Source organism: Rhincodon typus, chromosome 10 (assembly GCF_021869965.1).
Source record: "Rhincodon typus isolate 14 chromosome 10, sRhiTyp1.1, whole genome shotgun sequence".
Classification (NCBI taxonomy): Eukaryota; Metazoa; Chordata; class Chondrichthyes; order Orectolobiformes; family Rhincodontidae; genus Rhincodon; species Rhincodon typus.
In genome coordinates this window covers 57,320,338-57,333,122 of record NC_063341.1, presented here as the reverse complement: position 1 = coordinate 57,333,122, position 12,785 = coordinate 57,320,338, and the positions used below count along the sequence as shown (strand labels likewise).

At 40.3% G+C, this 12,785-nt stretch overlaps 1 protein-coding gene across 1 annotated transcript in view; it reads left to right on the top strand.

Annotated features, from left to right (window-relative positions):
- ptprfa (protein tyrosine phosphatase receptor type Fa) overlaps window positions 1–12,785 on the top strand; it is a 490,838-nt gene that overhangs the window by 345,055 nt on the left and 132,998 nt on the right. The window contains exons 17-19 of the mRNA XM_048601537.1: window positions 253–506; window positions 1,313–1,403; window positions 2,740–2,949. Of these exons, the coding sequence (XP_048457494.1) occupies window positions 253–506; window positions 1,313–1,403; window positions 2,740–2,949 (555 nt within the window). The remainder of the gene's footprint in view (window positions 1–252; window positions 507–1,312; window positions 1,404–2,739; window positions 2,950–12,785) is intronic.

Genomic DNA, 12,785 nt, shown 5'->3' with positions numbered 1-12,785 from the left:
TATGCAAGCAGTGTATTAACTCGTATTTTCTTTATGTTGTAACTGAATACATTGATTTAATTGCAGACAGTAACAAATTGCTCTCGACTTGTTTTACAGCTGCTGATCTTTTGTTCACAAACTGCACCATACTATGGTACCTCTTTTTATAGCACAATGATATTGATCATCAACTTTGATAGGAAGAAAACAAGTTAACTATAAACTTCATTATTAATTTGTTATGAGTGCCTTTTCTTATCCCTTTCTCAGATCCTATATAATGGCCAAAGCATAGAGGTTGATGGACAGTCCATGCGAAAACTTATTACAAAGCTTCAGCCTGACACCGAGTACTCCTTTGTGCTAACAAACCGTGGGAATAGTGCTGGTGGGCTACAGCAGGTGGTATCGATCCGAACTGCTCCTAACTTGCTGCGCACAAAACCAGTTGTGTACAGCAAAAATATCCAGGATGGCAAATTGCCAATCAATCTGCCTAAGGTCCAAACCACATCCATTGTAAAGTAAGTTGTAAGCTAATTTATGGATGAATTCACTGGATTTGTGAAATTTATTTGGTGAGCTAACCCATTTCTCTGGGATTGCTTTTGTAAACAATGCAGAAAGTCTGTGAGATGATGTAAATTATTATAACATCACGTAAAATTTGCTTGTTCTAATGACTGTATCTGGGTCGGTGGAGATGGTCGCGAATTTAGAAAAGACCATATCCGTTATTCCACTTCAAAGAAAATGTCATGGTTATCCTAAAACATTGCATTGTCTGGTCTGCACTAAAAACTCAAGTTAAATATTTTAAATTGGAGAACTTTGTTGCTTATAAAACTTAAAAGCATTGTGGGATTTTGATTTTGCGGCATTCCTTATAAAAACAGAGACAAAAGCTGAATTCAGACATTTGAAATTTTGGACAGGAACCTGAAATAACTCCACAAAGGCTGGTATCCCATCATCAAGTCACCCTTTATTTACACGTGCATAGTTCATGACACTGAACCAGCTAGCTCAGAGCCAGCTCCTAGAGTGAGCACAACCCCGACACTCCTATTTATATCTGTCAGCCATGCCTCTTTGATTGGACCAAGTTAACAGCCCCAGTCAGGGACCTCACATTCTGTGAGGCCTACCTGGCTAACATCATTCCAATTACTATAGAACCTATATGAAATTTTACAGGACCTCCTCATCTTTGCCCCTTCCTGTACAGTTCCTACCAGATGTTAGGGGTTAAAATCAGCTCTTATATTTGTTTATAAAATGTGACTATCTTTCCAGCCTTTTCACCTGACCTATGTAACCTCTCTTTTAGGTTTTATTTTATTGTAGTCGTACCACTTGATAGAACTCAACGTGCTGTTACAGATAAATTGCAGAATCCTGAAGAGATGGACCTTGATGATGTAAGGCTTTGTATTCAGAATGAAACCATGTACATTTCATGAATGTTTGATATTGTGTCATTTAGGTAATTAATTATTGTCAGTTTTAACATTGTTTACAGTTACAATGAGAGTTGGCAAATATGTAAAAAGGTATCTGGTTTGATAGTAGGTGGAACTATGCTTCATTTAAGTCTTTCTTCCCCTCACCCTCAATGAAAAATTGGATGGCAAATTAATAAATTAAATGCAGGGGCCATATCTCCCTAATAAATAAGGAAAGCAGTATTTATATTGCAGCAGTACCTGGTTAACATGCTTGTCTACCTATCAATTTGTATATAAAAATGTCTAATCCTCTGATCTGAATGGAAGAAAATGCATCCAGCAATGCTCATCTGTTAAATCTCAGATCAATATTCAATGTTTTTCATGCACTTACTTGTATATGAGCCCTTTTCTGGAATAAATTAAGTCCTCAGCAGTGATTAGTGTGTGAGAAAAAAACCCTTGTATTGTCTTAATCTTATTAAGTTTTTTTGCAATTTAATAGTCTAGAAAACATTCTTTTGTGTTCTTCGTGCAAAAGTTAAGAAAATTTTTGCAATTTTTATTCAGTCAATAATGACTAGTTCAAGCAAGACAAAGATTATAAATACTGTTAAAAGTTATAGAATATAAAGAGCCAAAGCCTTAGCTAGAATATCCTAGGCCCTGTTTAGCAATGGAGATCTCTTTCTGAAACCGCTATTGGCCATGATTTCAGCAAGGTGATCTTCTGACTATATAATCAAAGAATATTGACTTCCAATCCAGCATTTTGTCTCCCTTCTTTTGTAGTGAAACATTTAATCTCTAGCAGGTGGCGATGGCCTAGTGGTATTATCGCTGGATTGTTAATCCGGAAATCGAGCTAATGTTCTGCGGGCCCGGGTTTGAATCCAACCATGGCAGATGTTGGAATTTGAATTCAATTAAAAAGTCTGGAATCCATTACCAATTGTTGGAAAAACACATCTGGTTCACTGGTGCCCTTTAGGGAAGGACTGCATGTGACTCCAGACCCACAGCATTGTGATTGACTCGTAACTGCCCTCTGAGCAATAAATGCTAAGCTAGCCAGTGATGTCCTCATCCTGAGAATGAATTTTAAAACAAACTTCCACAGACTACATAGCTGAGAATGGGAATTATGTGGAGTTTTACTGGATTAATTTTGACAGTGATGAACACGTTGTGTACTCCTGTGTGTATACCTGTAGTAGCAAATCTGTAGTTTGTTGTATTGTGACTAAGTCAAATCATGCTAAAGAAAAAAATTTAGGTGTTACTAAAATGCATGTATGTATATGTTTAGCTGTTTGAAAGGATAAGCAACCATCATAATATTCGGCAACGACGTCAGTCTGAGAGACCAAAGCCATATATTGCTGCCCAGCTGCAGAAACTACCAGACACATTCACACTTGGAGATGCACAGACCTATGGAGGGTTTTACAACAAACCACTATCTCCCAACCACAGTTACCTGTGCTTTGTTTTGGCAGCATTAGAAGAGAAAGACGCAGTAAGTATACATACGATATTTTGAAACCGCCTTGTCTTATAAGTCATAAGAACATAAGAAACAGGGGAGGAGTAGACCATGTGTTTTGATGCTGCCCCGCCATTCAACACAGCTGATCTTCAGCTTCAATTCTACTTTCCAGCACGCTCTCCATAACACTTGATTCCATGACCGATCAAACATTGTCTATCTCAGCCTTCAGTATATGCAAAATGTTGGGGCTCTCACAGTTCTTAGGGGAGCAAATTCCAAAGATTCACAGCAATTTGAGTCAAGGAATTTCCTCTCATCTCTGTCCTAAATGATCATCTTCTTATGCCAAGGCCATATTACAAATTCCCCAGTTAAGGGAAAGCAATCTCTCACTGTTTCTCCTGTTAAGTCCTTTCAGAATCTTTAAGATTTCAATGAAATCCCTCTCTTCCTTCTGAATTTCCGAGAATATAGACTTAATTTGCTCAGGCTGTCACGATAGGACAGCCTTTATGTCCCAGGGGCCAATAAGTGAACCTTCACTGCACTGCCTCCAATCCACTTCTGTATATTGATTGTAACTTTTTCAAATTATTTCTGTTATGGAAGAAAATAAAGCATTTAACTTTAATTTTAAGACAACTTCTGACACCTGCCAGAAGGCAGCTCATCGATCTTCTCAAAGGCAGTTAGCAATGGATAATAAATGCTGCCTAACTATGATACTCATGAGTGAAGAAAAAATGTGATAATTTTCAACGATGCTTTATAATACAAATGATAAGGGAAAGCAAAAATGCTGATTTTCAATAAATTCAATTAATAATTTTTAAATCTGCTACAAGTCTAGTGTCAAATAAAAATGTGAATGGTTTATTACACTGAATGGTTTCTATTCCACTCTCAGGATCAAGCCTCGGCAGATTTGTTAACACTTTCCACTTTGATTCACAATGTTCTGGGCTTAGGTCCCACCACAGGACTTGCACACAAAAATTAAGGGCTGAATTTCAAACTGATCTTTGCACCCCGGACTAAATTTTGGGGGAGTAGCTTCAGATACTGGAAGCTCGCCCTGTTTTAATTTTCTGGGTGACAGCCCTTTCATTTGTATGAGATTCGGGAGGCCATGCATCTACAGGAGGATATCTAGCTGGCACATACACAAACTGACAGTGTCATGCAGGAATGATGGCCAATGCTGCTGCTGCAGGTAAGCCAAGAAGGTGGCATTCAGCAATTGCCCTGTGCATTCCAGTTAGTCTGAGGTCTTGCTGGCATCGGGTTGAGAGGAGCAGTGATTAGATATTGGACAGTGCATTGGAGGAGTATAGACTTGGGAGAGGAAAATTTTTGCGAGGACTGATTCCGATTGACACAGTGACTCTGAAAAAAGTCACCCCTTTCGCTGACCAGCAGCCAGCAGGGTTTTATCCGCTGGGCTGCATGTTGGGCACAATCCTTTCCTGCTACCCTTCCATTTTGGCAGGAATAACTTTAAAAAAAAATTTTATTTAAATGGTAAACTATTGCAGAGTTCTTGAGAGATGTGATACCACATCTGGAGTACTTTGTACAATACTGACCTCCTTATTTAAGGAAGGATGTAAATGCATTAGAAACGGTTCAGAGAAGCTTTATTAGACTAATGCCTGGAGTGGGTAGGTTGTGTTATGAGATAAACTGTGACAAAGTAAGCTTGTATCCACTGAAGTTGAGAAGAATATGAGTCAATTTAACTGAAATATGAGATCCTGAGGTGTCTTGACACAATGCATGTGGGAAGGGTATTTTGTCTTATGGAGAATCTAGAGGTAGGGACCACTTTCTAAAAACAAGAGGTTGCACATTTAAGGTAGAGATGAGAATTTCTTGCTCTGACAGGGTAATGAGTCTTTTGTAATTCTCTTCCTTAAATGGTGGTAGAAGCAGCGTTTTGAATATTTTTAATGTTGAGGTTGATCAATTTGTAGCAAGCAAGGTGGTGAAAGGCTATCCACAGTTAGTAATCAGATCAGGCATGACCTTTTTGAACAGTAGAGCTTGCTTAGTGGGCTGAATGGTCTGCTTTGGCTCCTAATTCATGTTATGTCAGAGCAGTGACAGGATGCGACCCTTAATTGCGCCAGAGGTGGGAATTCTACCAAAACCTACAACACTGCCCGTAAAATTATGGAGGAAATGGGTGACTGATTGGTACACTACCGATATCATGGTTTTTTTTTGTAGATTTGTAGATCCTGTTTACCCAGCTGCAGGTATTCCATAAAATTCCAATCCAACATTGACACTTCTCACTGAAGTAGTGCTGCAGATTTAGAGAGGCCATCTTTTAGATGACATGTTAGATTGTGACCCATTTGCTTACTTGGGTACATTTAAAAGATCCCATTGCACAATTTTGAAAGCGATGGGAGAGTAATTCCAATGTTTATCCTTCAATCAACATGACAAAAACAGATTATCTGGTTATTTTCAAATTGTTGTTTGTGAAAATTTACCATGCACAGATTAGATGCTAAATTATAACAGTGACTGTACTTTAAAAATATTCCATTGACAGTTAAGTGCTTTATTTGCATTGACTTGTGTCAAGTGCACTTGTGCTTAGCAAAATATTGAATCAGATTATATACCATGCAACACGAAATTTAGTTGTGAATTTGTTTTTATGTGTGTCAACAAGTTTCTGTACAATATTTTACTTTTCAGAACCACATTTTTCATTATTTCAAACTCCTTGTTACTGCAACCTTTTAATACTTGCAAATGACTATTTACTACAGGAATCAATTCTGAATTACATTATAGTAATGAACATTATGTCATAGAGCAGGATTTCCCAAAGTGGGAAGGTGACCTGAAATTTGGGGGTTGTGACCTCCGTGACAACAAGAGGATGGTCAGAGTGAGGGTAGGGCCAATCAGGGATAGTGGAGGGAACTTGTGCCTGGAGTCAGAGGAGGTAGGGGAAGTCCTTAATGAATACTTTGCTTCAGTATTCACTAGTGAAGGGGACCTTGTCATTTGTGAGGACAGTGTGAAACAGGCTGATATGCTAGAACAGGTTGATGTTAGGAAGGAGGATGTGCTAGAAAGTGGCTGTCACAGAGCTCTAACTTCTTCAGTCTCACAGGTTTTTTTTCTCCCCTGACCACTCACCTCTCACAGTTGTCACTGAGGGATCAGAACAATTGTCAAGCTTCAAAAATGGAGTTACAGTGGGAAAAACGTTTGGATAATGTTAGTGATCACAACTCCCTGACCTTTACTGTGGTCATGGAGAGGGATAGGAGCAGATAGTATGGCAAAGTATTTAATTGGGGGAGGGGGAATTACAATGCTATTAGGCAGAAACTGCGGAACATAAATTGGGAACAGATGTTCTCACGGAAATGCATGACAGAAATGTGGAGGTTGTTTAGGGAGCACTTGCTACAAGTACTGGATAGGTTTGTCCCACTGAGGCAAGGAAGGGATGGTAAGGTGAAGGAACCTTGGATGACAAGACATGTGGAAAATCCAGTCAAGAGGAAGAAGGAAGCTTACTTAAGGTTGAGGTAGCAAGGGTCGGACAGGGCTCTAGAGGGTTACAAGGTAGCCAGGAAGGAATTGAAGAATGGATTTAGGAGAGCTAGAGGGGGGCATGAAAAAGCCTTGGTGGATAGGATTAATGAAAAAACCAAGGGGTTCTATACTTAGGTGAGGAACAAGAGGATGGCCAGAGTGAGTGTAGGGCCAATCAGGGATAGTGAAGGGAACTTGTGCCTGGAGTCGGAGGAGATAGAGGAAGTCCTTAATGAATACTTTGCTTCAGTATTCGCTAGTGAGGGGGACCTTGTTGTTTGTGAGGACAGTGTGAAACAGGCTGATATGCTCGAACAGGTTGATGTTAGGAAGGAGTATGTGCTAGAAATTTTGAAAAAACATGAGGATAGACAAGTCCCCTGGGCCAGACGGGATATACCCAAGGTTACTACAGGAAGCGAGGGAAGAGATTACTGCGCCTTGACGATGATCTTTGCGTCCTCACTGATTATTGGAATAGTACCAGATGATTGAAGGGTGGCAAATGTTATTCCCCTGTTCAAGAAAGGAAATAGGGATAACCCTGGGAATTACAGACCAGTCAGTGTTGCTTCTGTGGTGGACAAATTATTGGAGAGGATTCTGAGAGATAGTATTTGTGATTATTAGGAAAAGCATGGTTTGATTAGAAATAGTCAGCATAGCTTTGTGAGGGGCAGGTCATGCCTCACAAGCCTTATTGAATTCTTTGAGGATGTGACAAAACACATTGATGAAGGTAGAACAGTGGATGTGGTGTATATGGATTTCAGCATGGCATTTGATAAGGTTCCCCATGGTAGGCTCATTCAGAAAGTAAGAAGGCATGGGATTCAGGGAAATTTGGCTATCCGGATACGGAATTGGCTGTCCAATAGAAGACAGAGGGTGATAGTAGATGGAAAGTATTCAGCCTGGAGCTCACTGACCAGTGGTGTTCCGCAGGGATCTGTTCTGGGACCTCTACTCTTAGTGATTTTTATAAGTGACTTGGATGAGGAAATGGAAGGGTGGGTTAGTAAATTTGCTGATGACATGAAGGTTGGTGGAGTTGTGGATAGTGTGGAGGGCTGTTGTAGGTTGCAACGGGACATTGACAGGATGCAGAGCTGGGCAAAGAGGTGGCAGATGAAATCAACCCAGAAAAGTGTGAAGTGATTCATTTTGAAAGATTGAATTTGAATGCAGAATACAGGGCTAATGGCAGGATTCTTGGCAATGTGGAGGAACAGAGGGATCTTGGGGGTCCACGTCCATAAATCCCTCAAAGTTGCCACCCAAGTTGATAGGGTTGTAAGAAGGCATATGGTGTGTTGGCTTTCATTGGCAGGGGGATTGAGTTTAAAAGCCACGAGGTTATGCTGCAACTCTATAAGACCCTGGTTAGACCACACTTGGAATATTGTGTTCAGTTTTGTTCGCCTCATTATAGGAAGAATGTGGAAGCTTTAGAGAGGATGCAGAGGACATTTACCAGGATGCTGCCTGGACTGGAGGGCAGGTCTTATGAGGAAAGGTTGAGGGAGTTAGGGCTTTTCTCATTGGAGCAAAGAAGGATGAGAGGTGACTTGATAGAGGTATACAAGATGATGAGAGGCATAGGTAGAGTGGATAGCCAGAGACTTTTTCCCAGGGCGGAAATGACTATTACAAGGGGGCATAATTTTAAAATGATTGGAGGAAGGTGCAGGGGAGATGTCAGAGGTAGCTTCTTTGCGCAGAGAGTGGTGGGTGCGTAGAATGCACTGCCAGCGGTGATGGTAGACTCAGTTTCATTTAAGCGACTCTTGGGTAGGCACATGGATGATAGTAAAATGAAGGGTATGCAGGTTAATTTGATCTTCGAGTAGGGTAAGAGGTCGGCATAACATCGTGGGCCGAATGGCCTGTACTGTGCTGTACTGTTCTGTGTTCTATGACTTTATAAACTCATGAGGGGAATAGATAAGGTGAATATCCAAAGTCTTTTCCTCACGGTCGGTGAATCCAAAACTCGAGGGCGTAGGTTTAAGGTGATGGGAGAAAGAATTAAAAGGGACCTGAGGGGCAACTTTTTCACACAGAGGTTGATGCATATATGGAATGAGCTGCCACAGGAAGTGGTAGAAGCAAGTACAATTACAACTTCAAAAGATGTGGCAGCCAGGTTGGATTGTATCCTCAAGCGACTGTCTGTGTGGACTTTGTGTGTTCTCCCCATGTCTGTATGGGTTACATCAGAGCGCTCGTGTCTCCTCCCGCAGTCCAAAGGTGTACAGGTTAGGTGAATTGGCCAAGCCAAATTGCCCATCGTGTCCAGGGATATGCAGGCTAGGTGAGTTAGCCATGGGAAATGCAAGGTCATAAGGATTTGAGTGGGATGCTCTTCGGAGGGTCAGTGTGGACTGGATGGGCTGAATGGCCTGCTTGCACAGAGTAGGGATTCTGTATTCTAAAAATAAATAAATAAGAGGCATTTTGACAGGTACATGAATAGGAAAGGTTTTGCTGGATACGGGCCAAATGCAGGCAAATGGTACTAGTTAGTTTAGGAAACCTAGTCGCATGGACAAGTTGGGCTGAAGGGTCTCATTCCATCCTGTATGACTCTATAAGCAATGTCATAGAGTGTATCATAATAAGAATAGTTATAAAATGACAATTCAATTTTAAATTTAAATAAATTTTTAAATTCATCTGAAGAGACAATTGAATTTCTAAACAAATATGTGATAAAGGTTATATTCACAATTCTATGTAATTTCTTAAAAGTATGGTGTATCTTTATCTCATCATCTAAGGAGTGTTATCTTAGAATTCGGTCTTGTGTCCAACAAGATGGCTGACTTATCTTTGTTGCATTGCCTTTTGAAATGTTAGCTTTTAAAAATATGTTTTTGTTTCTGTTGCTGTTAAAAACACAGCCACAGCTTTTTTTGATTGAATCCATGAGATCACACTGCTTACAGTCCACTTGTCTTACAGGTGTTTGGTTCTCTTCAAATAGGTTGTTAAAGTTTTTTATGAATTCCCCTATTTCCATGTATGTGTTTACGAGCTTATTGGCAATGATTCAAATGTTGCAGAATCAGGTTTAATTTTCACTTTAATTAGTTTAACACTTCAATTTCTTAATTAAATATATCACTTCCTTTACAATTGTACTTTGACTTTTTTCTTTTAAAACTATCACGACTACATATTATGTACATCTTTAAAATTCAGAGATTTAATTTGTAAACATTTTTTCATGAACTATTCTCTTGAATAAGATTTTAAAAAAAAATCTTTGTGAACAAAATCAAGATGGGAAATTTACGAAGTCTGAAGAATAGTTAGAAAATCTCAGGCAGAGTAGTGAAAGAAGCTGAGGTATTCATTTATGTAGACATCAATGTGAGGGAATGTTACTCTTTGATTTACCTTTGCAAAGAATTGTACCTGCTGCAGTTGGGTTGTGTACTGAGGACTCACACAAAACATTGATGTGGACATCAAGATGCTTATTTTCTGCTAACATTCCTACAGGCTCTGAGTTCGTTTTTCTGTGATGGCTCATTAGAACTGGTCAAATTCTGTATTATTCATCAGCCCAGATTTCATTCCGTGTATTGTCACACAGCACCAAAGAAAAATTGACACTAAATTTATCTGTTTGCAAGAAAGAAACATTCCTCTTGTATTGAATTACAGTTTAATGTAGTCATATTTCAGGGGAGACCATCTTGCACAGGCAATTAGTTCTGTAGTGTGAAGTAATGCCAAAGAAAGTGGTTTTATCAGGCTCTTGAGGTTTATAAATAAGAGAATTGTACGAACAGTTGATGGGTTTTGAAATTTATATAAATGTTGCAGTAATTTGGCAATGTAAGGACTTGTTGATTCGTACAAGTGGCTTAATTTCTTGCTTGAAGGACCTCAAAAAAAGTTACTTAATCACTAATTTTTTGCACAGAATCGCAATTCAGAATTAGTACAGGCTAGCTGAGAAACTTGCTACATATCCTTATTATTGCCAGTCTATTTTTCTACCTTCTGTTGTGTTTTTTAAGCAATGTAATTCTTATCAGTTTATAATTAGGGAATGTTGGTTATTGGTTAAATCTGATTAAATCCTGATATTAACTATGAACTAATGTTGCTGTCCAGAGTACATTAAAACTCTGGGCATTACAGTGGGATTATTTTGCAAATTTTTGTGAGGCAGATGTTTGTAAAGTGATTGATTATTGTCATGTGTACCGAAGTACAGTGAAAAGCTTTGTTTACAAGCAGTTCAGGCAGATCATAGTGAGCAAGGATATACAGATCAAAAAGACTTAGACAGAGGCACACAGGTTACATTGCACAGCGCGTGCTGTAGGTGAGATCAACCTTATCGAGATCAGCATTATTTGAGGCTAGAGAGTCCATTCATCAGTCTAATAATGACGAGGAAGAAGTTGTTCCTAAATCTGCTCGTGCATGTGTTCAGGCTTCTGTATCTTCTGCCTACCGATAGAAGGTTGGCTTCCGTGATGGTCTGGGCTGTGCACACAAACTTCTTAGTTTCTTACGGTCCTGGGCAGGGCAGTTGCCATACCAGGCTGTTATGCACCTGGAAGCATGCTTTCAATGATGGATCTGTAGAAGTAGTTGAGGGTCCTTACGGACGTGCCAAATTTCCTGATCCACCTGGGGAAGAAGAGGTATTGTTGTGCATCCCCGTGTGAAGTCCATTCAGGTTGCTGGTTGTTGTCACTCTAAGAAACTTGACATTCTCCACCCTCTTAACTTCAGTTCCTTTGATGTAGATGGGGACATGTTCTCCAGCTTTCTTTCTGTAGTCAATGAACAGTTCTTTAGTTTTGCTGACATTGAGAGGGAGATTGCACTACATCACGAAGCCCTCTATGTCCCCAGTGTATTTTGACTCATCGTTGCTGGATCTCCATCCCACTACAAGGGTGTTGTCAGCGAACTTGTAGATGGCGTTCGTTTGGAATTTGGCAACACATTCGTGGGTGTACAGGGAGTACAGTAGGGGACTGAGGGCTCATCCTTGGGGTGCTCCATTGTTGAGTGTTATTGTAGAGAAGGTGCAGTTACCTATCTTCACTGATTGCGGTCTGTGGATCAGAAAGCTGAGGATCTAGTTGCAGAGCACAGAGCCAAAACCAAGGTCACGGAGTTTTGAGATCAATGTGAAGGGGATAATGGTGTTGAAGGCAGAGCTGTAGTCAATGAGCAGGAGTCTGACGTAGCTGTCTTTGTTTTCCAAATGTTCCAGGGATGAGTGTAAGGCTAGGGATATAGCATCCGCTGTGAACCTGTTGCTTTGGTAGGCCAATTGTAGGCTGAGAAACTGGAGTTGATGTGGGTCATGATCAACCTTTCGAAGCACTTCATGATTATTGAGGTCAGAGCCACTGGGCGGTAGACTGTTGGACAATAAAAGCAATATTTTGTTTTATGTCATAAACTGCTGGTTTTAAAAATAACAAAAAGCAATAACCCTGCTTATTGATTGTAGGCTGTTCTAACAATTCAGTGTCATTTGAATTTGAACTGATATAAACTGGACTATGAGTTGTCTGGACATTGGGCATCATATTTCATTTTGTCTTATTCAATCTTAAGTATTTTAGTTTACATTATATTGGGGTGCAGTGTCAAACACGACTGGGCAGCTGGTTTTCAGACACCTGTGTGAACAAAGGCAGGAAGGATTGGGGATGTTTCATTTTGGTGGTGCCCCAAGTGTATTGGGGAAGCAGTCCCAACCCAAGATGCCACCTCACATTTCCTTGCTGCTGCCCAGCAAAACCTGTCCCCACCCATCTCTCCCTGTTCCCTGAGCTATACGATCTTTCCCATACATGAAACTCCAGGACTAACCTTCTCAGGGCAGCCTGGCCTCTTCTGGGTCCTTCGTGCTGTCCTAGTAGTACTTGTTACTTGAGATCTGGTGCTGCCATGAGTGATGGAGCTATTGGCTAGTTCCGAGGGAAGGACTTCCTGCTAAGTGAGGAGTAGATGCCACGGTGTTAACCAATTTAGCCCATCTGCAGAACAATATGGCTGCAGGGCAGACTTAGAAGGAGCAGATTGACTTCCAGAGAACTTGCCTTTTGGGTATACAAGCTAACTGCACCTCCATAAATGTCTGCCACTGACTCACCAACCAATAAAAATGCCCTTCCCTCATTTACCTTTACAAAATCCCTTGTAAATTTGATTATCCATCAGATTTCAGTTTGTTGTAATGAAATAGAAGGGTGAAGGTAAGGGGGCTGTGGTGTCGTAGTAATGTCACTGGACTAGTGATCCAAAACACA